The 18345-nt window shown below is 38.3% G+C and overlaps 2 protein-coding genes across 2 annotated transcripts; one reads left to right on the top strand and one right to left on the bottom strand.

Moving 5' to 3' along the window:
* Positions 1-16: 16 nt before the first annotated feature.
* LOC129805666 (dynactin subunit 5) lies at positions 17-935 on the bottom strand. The gene is made up of 4 exons (XM_055853707.1): positions 806-935; positions 729-743; positions 487-659; positions 17-425 (listed from the first exon to the last, which is right to left on the bottom strand). Exons 1-4 carry the CDS (start codon positions 851-853, stop codon positions 101-103), a joined length of 561 nt encoding a protein of 186 aa, XP_055709682.1. The 5' UTR covers positions 854-935; the 3' UTR covers positions 17-100.
* On the top strand, positions 925-18299 carry LOC129805665 (nuclear pore complex protein Nup205). Its single transcript, XM_055853706.1, has 5 exons — positions 925-1105; positions 1189-4712; positions 9774-11326; positions 14522-15152; positions 18157-18299. Exons 1-5 carry the CDS (start codon positions 1096-1098, stop codon positions 18238-18240), a joined length of 5802 nt encoding a protein of 1933 aa, XP_055709681.1. The 5' UTR covers positions 925-1095; the 3' UTR covers positions 18241-18299.
* The last annotated feature ends 46 nt before the right edge of the window (positions 18300-18345 follow it).

Here is an 18345-nt window from a genome sequence, read left to right as displayed (position 1 = left end):
ATTCAAAAGTTTTCCATCAGATGCGCTGATGTCGATATATTTTGAATAAAAAATATGTATTTCACGAATTTTCAATAAATTAATGATAAAAAATGGAATTTTAGGCGATAGCTGGGATGAAATGGTCATAGTAATTCTTTGTATAGTCCATCATGAGATCCTGCATAGCAGCTGGGACAAAATTGGGATTGCCCTGACCACCAACAATCGTCCCATTTGCAGTGAAGCGCATAAAACTCGCCACGGTGGTTTCCGGCGGAAGTACAGCATTGTCCTCAATCATGCAGCAATCCTTGAGGATACATCGTCTCCCGATCACCACATTCTTCCCAATGTGAACATAGGAGCCGATAGAAGCTGCAGATACAACGGATCCTTCGCCCACGAACACATGGTCCCCAATGTGAATGGGAAAAAACGCCACTCTGACCAGCAGAAAAGTTGATATAATTTTCATGAGGGCTTATAAGGAGCAAAAAGACCTACCCTTTGCTGAATTGCTTATACGGAGGCCGGATAACAGCATCCTTGCTTATTATGCAGTACCTTCCTGTCCGGACATTCGCCAGATCTCCACGGATTATTGCACCACTCTGAACAATTACTTTCCCATTCAAAACGATGTTTTGTGATCCACAGAGTACAGTTTGCCTGCTCACCTAGTGAAAATCAACCGGGTTAAAGGGGAAAACCTGGGAAAAATAGTAAAGGGAGTGTCTCAAAATTACCTTATTTCCGGAAGCCTGAAATATAAATGCCATGGTCAGAAAATCAAAATTCACAGTTTATTTAGATTCTCTATTACCGTCTCCACATATTCTTCCTTGTTGTAAAAAGTGTCGGGGGCTTCCATTCCGGGAAAATCAAAGAGAAAACTCTAGCGAAAAAGTATACACAAAATTTTCCAGCGATGACAGCAGCGTGACCTTTGAAAGGTTTCGCCAGTGGCGGATTCATCACGAAAAGCGCAACATGAGCAGTGAGTTCTTACCAAAAAGTTTTTCTCATTTTTCCGCAAAAATACAGTGAAAAAAGTAGTGAAATTAGTGCAAAAAGGATTATCAGTGTTTGGAGAACAGAAGGCAATTGGAAAAAATGGCAAGCGGTGAGTTTTTATTTGTAAAAATCCCTGAAGAAATTGCAGCACCGGTTTGAGGTTATGTCCCCGCGTCCTATGATTTTTTTTAGCCCATTCCCCGGACGATATGTGGTCTCCCTTTAAGACCCTGTATCAGACTGTAGAGCACCATCTGTCTAGTCCCCATACTGAGGGGAATATTAGTGATTTGGAGGCTGTACTGCAGTGTCATCGACAGAATTTTATTTCTCTGCTGAAGAATCCCCCGAAAGATGCCAAGAGCCGGGAGGATTTGCAAAGGGGCGTCTCGGAGGGGATAACACTGCCAGACCTTGGGCATACCGTACTGTCCAAGGATTTAGTGGATGAGAGCATTATCATATCGGATATGTTTGATTTGAACGAATACTATGCACTGCAGCTTCTCTGCACTGCCCAGCAGCAAATGCCTAACAATCCAGGCCTCACCAGGGGCCTAGTGGCAGTTCTGTTGTACTATGATGGCCGGAAGGCTCTAGTATCAACGCTCAAGCAGCTGTTTCAAGCCAGAGTTGGCATTTCGTGGTGTGCAGAAGTTCCTCCGGAACTCACTCAATTAGTGACTCAGTATACAGATTTACTGGTGAATTATGATATTCTGCTGAAGATCCTAGACTTGCTGGAGGTGCTCGATCTCGCCAAAGAGATAGAGAAACTCTCAGCTAATCGTGCTCTAGGCTCTCCAAAACACTATCGCCAAATTGTGGATCTTTATGAAGACATCCGGATGATCCTGGCAACTTGCCTGTTCAACTGGTCAGCTCAGTGTGGCCTCAATGAACGTGTAACTCTCCGTCTCATGGAATATCTCGCCAAATACGAGCCAAATGGTCCAAGAGGTGGAGTTGATGATGTCACTCTAACTCTCCTGATGACCCTGCTCTATGCCTTTGATCTCAGCGTACTGCAAAAGCGGGAAGATGGAGAGGAGATTGTTAAGAATCTCCCCATCATCTCGAGTGAAAGCTACATCCCAACGGTGATGGATGTCCTGAGTGGACGATGGGAAAGCGAAGGATTGAGATCTGTAGCTCAATTTGCTCTGGGATTGGCAATGGCCACCCTTCGCCTGGCTCCGCAGAATCTCCAGCCAGCTGTCAATGCCATGGATCACGATGAAGTGCTCGTCAATGAAGCCATCAAGGGCAGAGTATTTGACTTTCTCTATCATGTTGTCCTGGAGAATGAACTCAGTTTCCGGATGGAATTTTTCCTGAGGCGTCTGCACATTCTGCTCACGGATTTTGTCGAATTGATGCACTCCAAGGTGACTGAGCTACGAGCCAGTGCTGATGATACCGCCAGGACGGTTCAGGGCTACCAGGATAGTGGAATTGAACCTCCGGCGCAGATTAGTCGAGATTTTGAGACTCTCCTGCTAATTGTCGGGAAGCTCTATGCCAATGATCAGCTAGGATTGTGTTTATGCTTGGAATACTGGGGTCCAATGGAGACAGCCACAAATTACCAACGTTCCTCCTCGAGATCCGTGTCCCTGTTCAAATTTATCCGTTTGGCTGGAGAATTGCTGCCTCCTCTGCTCTTTGTGCCCTATCTCAAGATGCTAGCGGGATTGTCCAGCTGTGAACAGTCTGCCAGGAATACCTTCAATCTCCTGAAGCAGGGATCAACAATTTCCGGAAGGACTGCAATTACCTGGGATCATTTTTTCAATTCCTTCACTCAGTACTACACGAATCTGAGGCAGGAGCAGAATCCCAGCATGGATACCATCTACAGCAATCGTGTACTCAGCAGAAACATCAGCCCCCAAGAAATTCAGGGACTCCAGGCTGTCCTGGAGCTGGTGAGAGCTGTCGCGGATAATGACGAAATGGCCAGAATTGCAATTTGTGAACAGAGTTCCTGGTCTCCTCTTCAGATTATGGTTGGACTCGTTGGATGTAGTGTCATAATTCCCCTAAAGGCAGACTTCTTAAAAACCCTAGGATCCCTGGCACAGTCCAGAGAAACTGCCCTGCAACTGTGGAATTGCCTGGAAGTATCTCAAATTATCCATACAATTCCCTCAACAGCTCAATTTCTCAATCAGGGCATTGAGACGGAAATTGAGCAGAATGAGAGCCGCAATGAAGTCTATCCTCTCACTCAGGCCATCCTTGAGCTCCTCTATACATTGACCAAGACGGCAATCCCGAAGAATCTGGGAGCAGGAACTCGAAAACCCGGTTTAGATCCCTATTTCACCTTCGTGGTGGACAAAGTATTTCTGCGGTTCTTCAATAGGAACTACAAGGAACCTGCAGAACTCTGGGAAGTTGCAGAGAGATGTCTGAGAATTCTCGATCTCTTCCTCGAAAATTACGAAGTCAATCCGATGGATTTCAATCAGGAAACACGAAGTGAAAATTCTCCTCCGGGTTTCCATGTAATGGTTCAGATGAATACCAAATCTGACACACTCAAGCTGATACTCTTCATTCTGGACAAAGTTGTCAATGAACTGGATAAATATGCCAATATTCCGGGAAAGAAGGCACTTGAGGCAAGTGCACTGCACTGCCTGAATATCATTGAGAGGAGTTTGTCGCTGCAGGAACTCTTCTTCGATGCACATTCAGTTGCAAATAGCTCCTTGCTTCTGTCTGGAATTAACAAACTCCTCCTGGGCGTCAATGAACGTACTGGAAAGCCTGATCATATGCTGAGGATTACCAAATTTGTCACGTACAGAATGTGGCTGCCAAGGCAAACCCTCCTGGCTGTTAAGATAATTGCCAGGGTTCTCAGGCAGCCCAATGTCAATGCCCATCTTCTGGGCATTTTCACCATGACTGAAAGCCTAAAGAATGAGATTCGCCATGGATTCGTGGAGTGCCTGGAGAATGAGGCAGCAGGAGAATCCGATGACAGGACAACGGATATTGCCATCAAGGAAGCCATAATGAACCTTCTGGCCGATTGTCTACCGCAATCAGCTCCCAACGTTGCCCACTATCTCTTGGGCTTCGACATCACCAAGGACATCCGGAACACAAGACTCCAGCAGCCTGGAGTCATGGGACAGACGAGCATGTGCACAAAATCCCTCGTTAATATTCTCGATGCCAACCTGGAATTGATCAAAGCCAGGATTCCCACTGATGCGCTCCAGGACAAACTCATAGAGACTGCCTATTCGCTGCTCTTTGCCCTTTGCCACAATCCCAAGACTTCTGAGGTCATTCTGCGCTTCCTGAGATCCTGTGGCGATTTCCTCTGTCGCCATCTTCAAGCACTGCCATTCCCCAGTGTCAGGAGTCCTCAAGTTCTCAGTCAAATGACAGGGCTGCTCAAGGCTGTAGCCATTGAGCTGAAGATCACCGCGGAGAATAATCAGGTGACCCTCTTCTCGCATCTCAGCAAGATCCTCCTGGGGCATAGTCTAGGAGCACATCAAGAGTCAGTACAGATAGATATTGGACAGTATACAGAGCTAGGACTAAATGGGAATTCATCGCCGCAGAACATGGATGACACTGATCAGAGGTTGCTCCTGGGGCAACTTTTTGAGTGTCTGGACTTTGAAGTGAAGACCATCGAGAGGCCTAAATGGAATGTCTACGACACCTCCCAAATAGCCAGTTTGTTACAGGTTAGTGTTTATTAATTAGAATTTTTATATAAGAATCCACGTTCCAGATAGAATTTTAAGGATTTCGATGGACCCCCACTAAAATCGATTACTTGAGCAAAAACGCAAGAGCCCATCAAACCTAATAAAAAATTGAGCTATTTTTCACTTTTCCTTGTAAAAATTTTGCGACGTAAATAAATTTGCTCGCAGGGTAACGTGTGGTATTTCGGGACACTTTTTAGCGCTTTTAAGTTTCAAACAGCTTAACGACATCTCAAATAATTTTTTTTCTTTGATGATACAAATATTTATGTTCCTTATGCTATCCAGAATAAGATTCTTATCGAAAAATGTTGAAAAATGCATCATTTTTTTTATTCAAAATAGCAAAAATGTAAAGAAGTAAGAGTGGTATATTTCGGGACAGTTGGGTATTTCGGGACAGACAAATAAATTTCACCGAGCCTGATTATTTACTTTTAAGTAGAAGTTCTAAACTTCACTCTTTCATAGAAATTTTGTTGAAATTTTACTTTTAAAGTGACTTAAAACGAATAAAATTAAGCACTGTTTGTGTTGACATCTGCAAAATTGACCACATTGAAGGTTTTGCAAAACGTGAAATGTGACACTCACAATTCACGCGTATTTCACGCTTTAAATTAAATAAAATTTCAGAAGTTTTATGTTTATCTGATACGTAAATAGCTTAATATTTCATATAGAACTTGAAAATAATTAGAAAATAAATATTTATAGGATTTTTGAAGTGTCCCAAAATACCCATATTATGTCCCGAAAAGCACCTTGTCCAGAAATACCACACGTTACCCTAGTTCTTGTATTATTTTGGCGAACATTATGAAATATGTATTTTTAGATAGCTTTTAATGCACAATTTCGAAATATATCAGGCCGATAAGTCAATTCTCTTTAGGAAAAAACTTGCCAATAGTCTTCAGTATCTATGCAAAAACGTTTGGAAAAATGAAATGTCGAGAGGCCCCTGAAAAATTAAATTAGGGATGCTTGCGTTATAATGCTTAAATATAAATATGTATAATTACCTTTTGGAACTTAATAAAAAAGGGATTTTGAAAAAAACATAGAAAACATAGAATAATACCATTATTATTCTTAACGATATTAACATACCAGTTAGGAGGAAAATAAATTTTACTGGTTTTGCCTAGAGCGAAAACATTAAAAAATATAGAACATTAAAAATTTTACGTCGCCCTCATTTCCATTTTTTTTTAATTGGTGATTTAATGCATAGCAAGTTATTACACATAGTTTTGACAAATGCCGTCTTAATAAGAAATATCTCAAACTAATATATTTTTCGATGTTTTTCATTGTATCATTTTTATAAACTATGAATTTGTATATTGTTTTATATCTGTCATTATTTTAAAGTTTTTTTTAGGAATTGTAAATATGATGTAAACATCATTTTCACAGCCTAAATTAAAGCTAATGTTACTTTGATAGTATGCATTATATGTCAGCTCTGTAGAAAAAAAACATCGAAAAATATTAAATTTTTTTTCAACATGTTCATTTATACTCTGCGGAAATGATTATTTAAAGGAAATAAACATGTTCTATTCCTGTATAAAAGGTTCTAACCGTTCTAACAAATACTAATTGAAGTTTCGCGATGTTTTCTATGTTTTTTTTGTATATTTTTTATAACTATTAATACTTTCTTCAATTTCAACAAAAATAAATATATTTTATTAAAAAGAGTATTAAAAATAGCTTACAATAATTTGGGGTGTACACTCTGTTCTCCAATATTTTTAATAAGTATCCCGGTATCCTGAAAATACCGGAAAACCCAGAATATTCCTGGATCGCAAATATCGCGAGTCCTTGAGCTCAAAAAATCTTGGGATATTAAAAATCCCGAGATTGTGCTATTCCAGGGTCCTCGAAAATTCCAAAAACCGCAATCCTGAAATAGTAGAATTTTAGGCTCCAAGGATCTCGGGATTTCGGATTAGTGATATTTTTAAACCCCATTAGAAAAATGCCTTCTCAGCCTTCCCATTGTATTCAAAAAATTGGATTAACCTAGACAGACCTAGAAAAATCAAAATGGTGAATTTTCCGATCATAAATTTATTCGACCAAAATGTGACAAAATTAAATAAAACAAAAAATGCTCCTCCGGGATATTGAGTTCTAAGGGGGTCATCTAAGGCCGGAAGCCAATATCTCTTATTGCTTTGAATCTTTCGAACAATGAAGAGAAAAATAATATTCAAAACATTCTTATAATAACACGAAGCAAATTAAATAGACCAAGACCAGTTGTAAAATAATTTTTCTCTCTTTCAAAAATTTCGCACTGTACATAAAACAAAATAAATATCGAAATATTTTTCTATACCAGAGGTATATGGCAATTTTCCGGAAAACAAGTTTCTAACGTAAATGTTTGCAAAATGGATTGATGGATCTCCAAGACTCAAGATATTTTGGAACGGTCTTGAGAAGGCATTCAACATTCTATAAAATTCATTGTATAGTCCCAATATCTTGAACTCCAACAGGGGCACGAATTCCTGAATAAATCTATCTATTACATTTAATAATGGAGTTTACGAAATAATGAAGTTAATGTTTATTTTTTTAATTGGTTTCAATCTCGATAAGTGATCCCAAAAACATAGTGTCATTTTTTTATCAGAGTGTAGAGATAAGAAAAATTCCAGCATCCACCTAGACCAAATAGCAAGAGGTATCCAATTCAGCTCCTCTTTGGTGTAAAATATGTGAAAGGTTCTCAGTTCAATCTTATATTTCACCCAGGATTTAATTTGGGGTCTGTCATTCTTTCAGCGAATGTACTTTAATTATTAGAGAAAATAACGAGAGGTAGATCCCGAGTCCAATCCTGCGCGGAACCCAGATGAACTTTGGTTTTAACGTATTTTGAATTGAACTGAAATTCTCTCGCTATCTAACCAAATGCTTTAATCAGAGTAGATAACAAGAGATTCTTATTCTAATTCTATACGGAACCTAGGTTTTCATCTAGGATTGAACCGAGGACTTTTCGCTATTTAGCTGAATACTTAAACCAGAGCAGATAACGAGAGGTGCAAAAGTTTCTTAATACAATTCTGAGGGGAACCTGTGAGAACCTAGATTTCATCTCGGATTGAACTGAGGTTCCCTCCACTCTCTATCCGAATGCTATAACTAAAGCACATAACGAGAGGTTCTCAGCCCAATCCTGAGTGGAACCTAGGTGAACTTAGGTTTTCATCCAGGATTGAATTGAGAACTTCCCGCTATCTAGCCGAATGCTCTAAACAGAGTAGATAACAAGAGGTTTCCAGTCCACTTCTGGGCTGAACCTAGATAGTCATCTAGGATTGAACGCTATCTAGCCGAATGTTAAACCAGAGCAGATAACGAGAAGTTCAAGAAGTCAAACCTAGAAGTCCAATCCTGGGTGAAACCTAGGTGAACCTAGATTTCATCTAGGATTGAACTGAGATTCTTTCCGCTATCTAGCCGAATGCTTAAACCAGAGCAGATAACGAGAGATTCAAGAGGTTCACAGTCCAATACTGGGTGGACCCTAGGTGACCTAGATTTTCATCTAGTAGAAGGGAACCGGATCTCGTCGGGGGAATGGAGTCACTCTTGGAAAAACGACAATCCTTTCCAAAGCTTTCGACTCGGTCTCCAAGCCTTCATCAGTGGTCGAATCAATTAGTAACTTCCAGAGTTTTGTCTCTCAATCTGTCTAGGGATGGTACAGGGCATAACAAAGTGAACAAAGTGTGAACAAAGAAGTTGCCAAAGCAGAAGAATTTGTATGAAAAATTTTCGATTTGTGCCAAATTTTTAAGAGAAAAATTAAATTGTTTTTGTTAGTAAAGTGCCCCCACATCCTCTGTTATGCCCTGTACCATCCCTAGACAGATTGAGAGACAAAACTCTGGAAGTTACTAATTGATTCGACCACTGATGAAGGCTTGGAGACCGAGCCGAAAGCTTTGGAAAGGATTGTCGTTTTTCCAAGAGTGACTCCATTCCCCCGACGAGATCCGGTTCCCTTCTAATAAATTTCCCTAACGTCGGTTTTCAATACAATGATTTTCATCTAGGATTGAACTGAGGTTCTTTCCGCTATCTAGCCGAATGCTTAAACCAGAACAGATAACGAGAGGTTCAAGAGGTTCACGGTCTAATCCTGAGTGGAACCTAGGTGAACCTAGATTTTAATCTAGATTGAATTGAGGTTCTTTCCGCTATCGAGCCTAATGCTTAAACCAGAACAGATAAAGAGAGGTTCAAGAGGTTCGCAGTCCAATCCTGGGTGAAACTTAGTTGAACCTAAATTTCATCTAGGATTGAACTGAGGTTCTTTCCGCTATCTAGCTAAATGCTTGAACCAGAGCAGATAACGAGAGATTCAAGAGGTTCACAGTCCAATACTGGGTGAAACCTAGGTGAACCTAGATTTTCATCTAGGTTTGAACTAAGAACCTCTCGCTATCTAGCCGAATGCTTCAACCAGAGCAGATAACGAGAGGTTCAAGAAGTTCACAGTCCAATCCTGGATGGGACCTAGGTGAACCTAGATTTTCATCTAGGATTGAACTAAGAACCTCTTGCTGTCTAGTCGAATGCTTAAACCAAAACAAATAACGAGAGGTTCAAGAGGTTCACAGTCCAGTCCTGTGTGGAACCTAGGTGAACCTAGCTTTCCATCTAGGATTGAACTGAGGTTCTTTCCGCTATCTAGCCGAATGCTTAAACCAAAACAAATAACGAGAGGTTCAAGAGGTTCACAGTTTAATCCTATGTGGAACCTAGATGAACCTAGGTTTTCATCTAGGATTGAACTAAGGACCTCTCGCTGTCTAGTCGAATGCTTTAACCTGAGCAAATAGTTTGAGATCCTCCGTTTCTGTCTTCACTCTGATTAAAATTCCGTAATTACTTATCCAGATTGATACTCACAAAATACCTATGCTAACTAGATTCAAAGTCTCCTAGGTCTCCTAGAATAGAATATAGAAAGATAGAACTAGCATGAATTTTAATTTTCAGAGCTGTGAAATTGCCACTGGAGGAGCTGGACCAAAGTTGATAGACATCAAGAAACTGAATGACATTCTCAGGGATGATTTTAGCACAGTTCAGAGCACAATAGCCGCTGGTCAGAGACAAACAGTTGTACAGGAAATTGAATCAATTCTCCTGTATGCTCTGCAGATAAACAGCCACAAGAAGGCAGCTGCTTCCACGGCTCGCTTCCTAGAGGCTTGGGGTCAAGTGACTGAGATTCTTTTCAGTGTGGCTCCATCAATGGCTCTGAGTGTAGATGCCAAGCAGAGTTTGATTCTGGACATTCTGCAGATTGTCCTGAAGAAAGTGATCCATGTGGAGATTGTTGCTGAATTGGCCAATTTGTGTTCTTCGACGGTTCTACTGTTGTTGGTTAACTTGAGGCTGTGCTATGTGTTGACAGCTAAGGAAGTGGCCAAACAGAATGTTCTGCCTTCCAGTAGCCTGTCCCGGCAGAGTAATGTGCATTTTTCCTTGAAAACAAACACACTGAACTTTAAGTTTATCCTGGAGGCAATTGTTGAGTGGATTATTGTGTCAGGAGTGGCTTCCCAGAAGCTCAGGATCAATCTCTATGCGTCCCTGCTGAATTTCATGCACATCATCAAGAGTGGAGTGAGGAAGGGAGGAGAATCTGAATTCCAGGGAGAACACTATGTCAGCCGATTGGACAGAAGTGTGAAAAGGGTTGAAGATGGTCTGGGGGCTCAGGAGGATGAAGTAAACTACAATCAGATTACTTTTGATGTCTTCTCGACATGTGGAGACAAACTAATTGACATTCTCTGCCACGATGGATCCGGAGGACATGATATCTGCCGAATGCTGGCTCTCTCCTGCATTGACATGCTCCTGGACATGGATTCCATGAGCACGTGCATTCAGTTCATCTCTAAACGCGGATACCTTGCTCACATCATTGACAGTCTCGTGAAGTCCGATGAGCAACTCTGCCACGTCCTGGAGACCATGCCGGATAATCTCAAAGCCCTCTATGTATACGAATCCAAGATGGCGATGCTTTCGCGTGTTGGATGTTCTTTCATAGGCGCCGAACTTCTCCTGGAACATCAGATTCTGGGTGTTTTGTCCAGCATGCGAGTTCTGGATCTCCATCCGGATTTCCAGAATAACACTAGTTGTTCCAATGTCTTCACAGCTGCAGCTTTTGTTCCGCCAATTGAGAAGCGCTATCAGCAGATTCTTCTGCCAGCTCTCAATCTCTGCGATGTCATCCTGTCTACACTGAGCCCGGAGAATAGATCAGTTGTTGCTCAAGTGGTGCATTTCCTCTTCTCCCATGGCGATATGATTGAATTTGTTCTGAGAGCAGGGACACCCTTCCTCAGTTTGGGCTTACTCAATGAACTGTCAGTACTGACGGGACTTGTGGCAAGAACTGCCAGTAATGCCTTGATTACTGAAGTCAATTCCAATCAGGATTTAGCTGCTCAACTGTATCGACTTCAGAAGCAAATGATGACACTCTTTCCGCGGTTCATTCTCAGCGAAACTGTGCTGAAGAAGATCAATGAGTAAGTACCTGACTTTTCAGATTTTCTTCCCTCAAAGCCTTTCTAGGAGAAAAAAGAAGAATAATCGTGATCAGAAATTCCAAGACATTTCAAATGAATCCAATCTTGCTCCAATCGGTTGAGAAATACGCTCTCTAGAGCTAATTAAGTTTTGACCTTGAAAAACCATTATGTGGTAATTATTCAAGGTCATTTTATTTTTATTTTTTATTTTTTATTTTTTATTTTATTTTTATTTTTATGTGGTAATTATTCAAGGAAAAGTCGATCTACATATATAACCATTAAAACAAATCATTTTTCTCGATTCGCAAAGTAATTAATATAAGCTTGAATTATGAAAGAATCAAACTTCAGCAAGATCAATTAAGCCAGAACAAAGAATTAATTTTTTTTTTATAAAAATCAAGTAAGAAATATACTTGAATGATTTCTAAAATATTTTTATCGTTTTATAGTATTTGAATTAATTTTATAAGGCAACGTATAAAAAATTAAGGCATTTGGTGAGGAAAACGCGCAAGTGGGCGTGGCTTATTAAACGACGTGGTACACTCAGTCCCGGCATTATGCAGTTCGAAATTGTGCATGTGACAGGATCATGCACATAAATTATGCAAGTTTGCCCAACATTGGGAGTCAATTTATGAAATCATTTTTGAAATACGCCTGAATATATACTATTGTACGATGCAGAAAATTTGTAAACAGTATGCTTTTTTCAGAATAAAACTTTAATTTCTTTTATTAAGGTAATTTCTTTTAAATATTCTAACCATTTATTGAAGAACTCTGGCCAAAAAGTACTATTCGTTAATGCATTTCTATTAAACAGTTGAATCTTTTTGTTTGAACTATACTTTTACTCTGCGCGAAATTCGTTCTACGGACAATTTATCCAAAAGAAAGCCCCTGCGGGTATGGAAATTTTCTGGATACGTACAGTAGAGTCTCGCTATAGGCCATCGCTCTATAGTCCACAATTTATCGACCGTTGATTTCAAAACACTGATTTTAAGTTAGGTTATGTTTTTTAGTATGCGACATGCATAATTATTTTAATATTTTTGGCAAACTTTATTAAGTAGTTGTGATAATTGTGATCCACAATGAAGAGAGCAAGGACAAGTACCACAATCGCAAAGAAAGTGGAAGCCGTCGAGCAATTTCAATACTAAAAATCGTTGATAATTTTAAAAAATTACATGGACTATAGTGCGACCCAAGTGTCAAATTTGAAACCAAATATGGACTATAGCGAGACTCTACTGTATTACCATTTCGCGCGTTTTTTTTTCAGTCCCGAAAATGTGCATAATCCCGGGACTTAGCCCGGCCGAAACAAATGTTATACAATATTATATAAATATTATATACAAATATGGAGAGTAAGCCTACTATAGTCGGGATAGTAGGCCGATTTTAGGCCTTCTCCATATGAAGCACTGTGTCGTTTTACTAGTAGAAGAGACTTTTTGGTAGCATTAGTTTAGTGTGACTGCCGTGCACGTGTGAATCACAAATATTATTTTTTTCACCTTATGAGGCAATTTTCTTATAGGAAACGTAATTCTTATGCTTCCTTGGCTACACCTATTTTCATACAAATCTTTGCAAATAGTAAAAAATTTGCGCTTTTAGTTTCGATGTTAATGTGACAGTGGAACATATCAAAGACACTGTAGAATGAGTGGAACTTATCTTGGACAATTACAGGATACGAAGGGGAAAGGCTCATAATTTTGACCAGTTTCTTATTTTGGACACTTTGAGGATAAAATTGGACACTAAAAATAAATTGATTAAAATGATGGATTTTTATTCCAATATTTGATAAATAATGATTTTTTTCTAAATATTTGTTCTTTTTGACAGATTGTAACACTAAATACCTTAAGTTTTGAATATGATTTGAGTTAAAATTGCTTTGTTGAAAATTCAGTGTGAGCAATTGCTTACGAGAAATATGACAGAACTTCGTGTTTACTTCAGTCTTATTTATAGCTGTAGGGAAGTACTAACAATGTTTCTTCGCTTTTTTTGAGTGATATTATTGGATATTAATTGAATATTGTGTTGATTCACGTTAATGGTGATTTGTACATTTGACCTGAAGTGAGATTTGCCTTGTGAATTAAATTTTTCGTGTGAAAAATGGGAATTTTTTTAAGACATTTACCAGTGAGGTGATACTCCTTATTTTGGACAGGTGTTTTTCTCTCGAAATTTCGTGAAGTTTTAGTTTTTGTGATGACTAGGTTGGACAAATGCCTGGAGAAACAAAGGAGCATCATCTCTACGAAAGAGATGTAGCGAGAAATGCCTTGAAAGGCTCCCGGAAAGGCCAGGAAATGAGCGAATCCGCACGTACTTGGAGTACTAAAGTCAAATTACTTTAATGAATGATATGGAAAGTTTCCGGGCTTCTTGTGACATTCTACGTTTCCCTTACATGAACAGGAAGAGGACTTGGTAAGATTGGTTCATGAAATGAAGAACAATGGGAATCCTGTTGGGGCGGATTATCTGTCCAAATTTACAGCCAAGTTGTCCAAATTAATAACCAAGTTGTCCAAAATAAAAGCCAAATTTACCTCTACATATCAATTCATTTTTAAACGTATTAAAACTAATTTTAGTAAAAATAAGACGATAAATAGCTTGCCAAGTTTCTAAATAACCCTTCTGAAAAGAGAGTAACAAGAAATGTCAATTAGTATTGAAAATATCGCACTTCAAACTTGGAACATCGATGCTTATAAGCAAACTGTCCAAAATTATGAGCCCTTACCCTATATCATTTTTTTAAAGAATATTGTCTCATAAGGTGTAAAAAATATCAAATTAATCCAAAAATTGGTTTGATGCAGCAATTTTTTGATTATTTTTTCCACGTGTAGAAAAGCAATGACCATGTAGAAAAGCCCAGTCTGTTCGCTGTGATTCAGGCGTATTTCAAAAATGATTTCAAAAATAGATTCCCAAAAGTAGGAAATTTTGCATAACTGTATGTGTATAATCTCGTCAGGTACATAATCCCGAAGTGCATAATTCCGGGACTGAGTGTAGAAAAAATAGTATGAGAACTCAGGGACAAAAAAAAACTTTAAAATTGTTGCACAGTGTTATTAAAAGCTCGAAAGGACTTTCACCTCGCAAGGACAAATTAATTTGAGGTATTTTCTGTTCCTCCAGATGCCAATCCGTGGAAGGAAAGAAGATGAAACATGTTCGACTGTTCCTGCAAATCACCGCCAATTTGACTCTTTACGCCAGAAATGCCATTTCGAATCATTCAGCCGATCATCGATCCACGGGAATTCTCTTCTCGCCCAACATCAGCGAAGGAATGCAGTCATTCGATGGGCGAAACAATACCCTGGAAGTGTCTCCAAATCTGGGTATTATCATAACACAGCTAAAATGCATTGTTCAGCACTACAGACGCGAGAATGGGGCTTACAAGAATCTCCAGCAACAGTGGAGTTCCATGTCCACATTCGCCCTGGACAACAAGGCCCTTCAGTACTACTCCACCATGAAGGATTCCATCAAGCATAAGCAGGAAGAACTGAAACTTTGCATCTTCATTGCCGAACACTGCCTGTATTTGCTGTGGGCTCATTTGGACTTTTACATGCTGAGGGCTTTGCCTGTGGACACTCTGCAGATCAACAATAATTGGTCATTTAGTGGGAATGAGGGCATTGTTACAGCTTCAGAAGCGGGATGGAAAGTGACTGCGGAGAATATTGCAGCACTAAAGAGGAGTCTGATTTCAGTTCTGACGGAGGATTTCTGCAATCAAATCATCTCCATGGCTTCGGTGAGTTTTTTTAAATTATTTTTTCAGTGTGTTAATTTATACGCGATGTTTGTGAATAATTTCCTCACTATATATTATACGCGTAAAAAATGTTTTTAAAACATTGCAAAATATTGATTTGTTAATTTACCCGTAAAATAATTATACGTCACGTAAGTATTTTTTTGACATACTTTACACGTGTATTATTTTTTGCACTTTCTTACACCAAGTATAGGTTTATATAAGAAATACAGTAAAGTTGCTCAAACATGGACATTTGGGTGATGCATAAATGACATTTCTCACTCCTTAAATTGGAATAATATTTTCATAAACGTAAAGGAATTTTTGTAAAATCTCGTTTGACCAGATAAACATAAATTAAAACCTGAATTAACCCCTATCTTACATACCTTTTTAAGAAGCTCTCATATAAAATACCGCTTACCACTTAGACATAATGTTTTTAATCCGCGATTGATGAAAATAGAAAATCCTAGTAATCAGGGCCTATCATTCAAATCCTAGTGTTAATGCCTAAAATAGTGTCCAAAGCTGAATGTTAAATAGACTCAGCGCTGGGCCCCCTTATCCTGTGTCAGACGGGATGAACTTTCCCTAAATTAAGAAAAAGATCTTCAGAGAATAATTGGAATAATCAATATAATTTATTGTTAAATTGAATTTGTCGAGGAAGTAAATAGAATAGAATAGAGTAGAATATTTATTTGGAGATTATTGCTCCGGTTGAAAGCAACAAGTTGGGACTAAAAGTATACAATATTATACATTTTTCATATAAAAAATACAAATATGCTTACAACAACAAAAGTATACAATCAGATGTTTAACAAGACGAAAAAAAGAATGGAAATGGTACAGAGTTGTGATTAAAATGAATTAGATTTTAATATTAATTTAGCGTTTGATTAGCAGATGATATCATTAAGTTTTGGACAAAGTTTCTTTCAGTTATTTGTGGATTTGTTGCTACAAATTCATTGAATGCTTTAATGGAAGAGTACGTCAATCCACGGGTGCCAAATTTTAACAGATCCAAAGATCCAAAGACAATGACTACAATTTATTGTCAATTTGATAATACAGGATGGCCAGAATTAACTGCTTCTAAATTCAGATCGCAATAACTTTCAAACCGCTCGTGATATCATACTCATATTTCGTATAATTGTAGTTCATTTTATTGGTTACTAGTCTAGAAAAGCATATACAAACGTGGTACCGTTATTGGCATATATATATCGCTGGGAAAGCACAAGGAGTTATAATTAGTGCCCCCCAAAGCCTGAATGTGATTAAATTATTCATGTTTCGAAACACAAGTCAATGCAGGGATACTATCAGCGTGGCAAAACGCTATAATGAAGATAAAAAAATTGCATTGTCACCAAACATAGTCCTTGAAAAGAAAACGCGAAATCAATGAAATCCGAATCATAGCTGCAGAAAAATGATCCGTGCGATGCACGCATATCACGAACAGCCATAAGACTAAGATTGAAAGAGGACCTCCAGGAGAAGCCTCAAAAATTCTATAAAGGACACGATTCTACCAATGCTTAAAACATAATTATGCTCGAATTTGAGAGAAAAGTCATACAATAATTTAAACATTCCAATGATTACCGGAAGTCGGGAGAAAACGTTTTATATGGTATGGATTTTTATGACCCAGCGAGCACCAAATGCTAACTGATTTCAGTTCAGTTGAAAACATATGTATTTTCTGTTGAATTCTGCTAACGTTAAAAAGACACTCGCAAGGCAGGGCCCATATACTTGGTTAGCACTTTTTGTTCGAGAACTGTTGATCATTCAGCATATTTTTGGAATAAATTGAGCAAAAATATGCTGAAAGCGCTGCATCTTTCAGCTGACTGTGTTGGTTAGGGACGAGAGATAATATTTGTATACATACTGAAATAATTGAATTGCAGCGTCAAAATGAACAGCAATTTATATTGAAAAATTGTCCTGGCAGAACCCCTGAAGTCTTTGGCAGACAAAAATTTTGATAAAAGATATTGGAAATTTCAACAAAAATTGATACCGCCACGGAAATCACGCGTCAAACAAAATTGGCTAAAAAAAACGTTGTGTTGTTTATTTGGCGTATGCATCATCCCCCACGGTTACCGGATGCAAATCTCATTAACTTTTCCAAAAAGCGAAATTTGTTGACCAAGATCAGGACTAAAACGCACTAATTCTATCTGTAGAGCTTTATTCAGTAATTTATTGCACACGACTCAATAACATACTTAATTACAATTTTTAACTTATCGTCGGTTGCTTCTACCTCTGTCGTATTTGCATTTGTTTTGTATCTGCATTCGGTGCAAGCTAGAATACAGACGTCCCCTCTTGCGTGAAATGCTGACACAAAAGAAATGCAGATACGACAAAGGTAGACGCAACCGACGTTATACAGAACAAGGTGAAAGAATGTTAAAAGAAATGGAATAGGGTGTGAAAATTAGGGACTGCAATTGAGTAAGGGTTAAGTAAAAGAAGGGTACAATACGTACTCCGGAAACTCACGTTAGGCAGCGTGCGATACGTTCATCAGCAAACTTAGGTCAATTATCGGTACCTAGGGTGTTAAAAATTATAAATGAGTTCTCAAATAATGAAGAATTTTTCACTATTTTCTCACTTACACCAATAAAATTCATTTTGAAATAAAGAAAATACAGTATTTAAAAATGTTGCAGTTTTTTTCGGGCCACGGCCACTCTGTATAATTAATATGAGTATTCTTCTAAGTAAAAATGTTAATACCTTTATCTCCTTAAAAATGTTATTGTTCTTTTGACAATTTCCCATTCTTTTTCAATATTTACGGTTTATAAAGATATAAAAAGTATTTTTTACATATTACTTTTTATTACTCCTATACATAAGCGTAGTAAATGTATAATTATACGCGTAATAAATTAGCACTGATATATTCTGACCGAGCTTTGAAACGGAAATATAATTCTGTTTGAATTTGTTTCAGGAACAATCATCAGCAGAAAAGACTTTCTCAGATGCCCTCCTGCGTCGAATTAAACGTCTCATTCAGTTTGTTCCCGTGAAATAATAAAAAACACATTTTTGATGTTACTTTTCAAAAAAATATGAATAAAATTTCCTAGAAAATTTATGGGATATTTTATTTTCGAAAAATTGACGCCTTCTTGGGACA

Source organism: Phlebotomus papatasi, chromosome 3, assembly GCF_024763615.1.
Source record: "Phlebotomus papatasi isolate M1 chromosome 3, Ppap_2.1, whole genome shotgun sequence".
Taxonomy (NCBI): Eukaryota; Metazoa; Arthropoda; class Insecta; order Diptera; family Psychodidae; genus Phlebotomus; species Phlebotomus papatasi.
This window is presented reverse-complemented; position numbering and strand designations above follow the sequence as displayed.

Excerpts from the sequence above, each read along its gene's own strand:
- LOC129805666 (XM_055853707.1), bottom strand. The coding sequence starts at position 853 with ATGGAAGCCCCCGACACTTTTTACAACAAGGAAGAATATGTGGAGACG. Across the intron at positions 426-486 it reads TATAAGCAATTCAGCAAAGG|AGTGGCGTTTTTTCCCATTC; the intron begins GTAGGTCTTTTT and ends TCTGCTGGTCAG.
- LOC129805665 (XM_055853706.1), top strand. Across the intron at positions 11,327-14,521 it reads GTGCTGAAGAAGATCAATGA|ATGCCAATCCGTGGAAGGAA; the intron begins GTAAGTACCTGA and ends CTGTTCCTCCAG. Across the intron at positions 15,153-18,156 it reads AAATCATCTCCATGGCTTCG|GAACAATCATCAGCAGAAAA; the intron begins GTGAGTTTTTTT and ends AATTTGTTTCAG.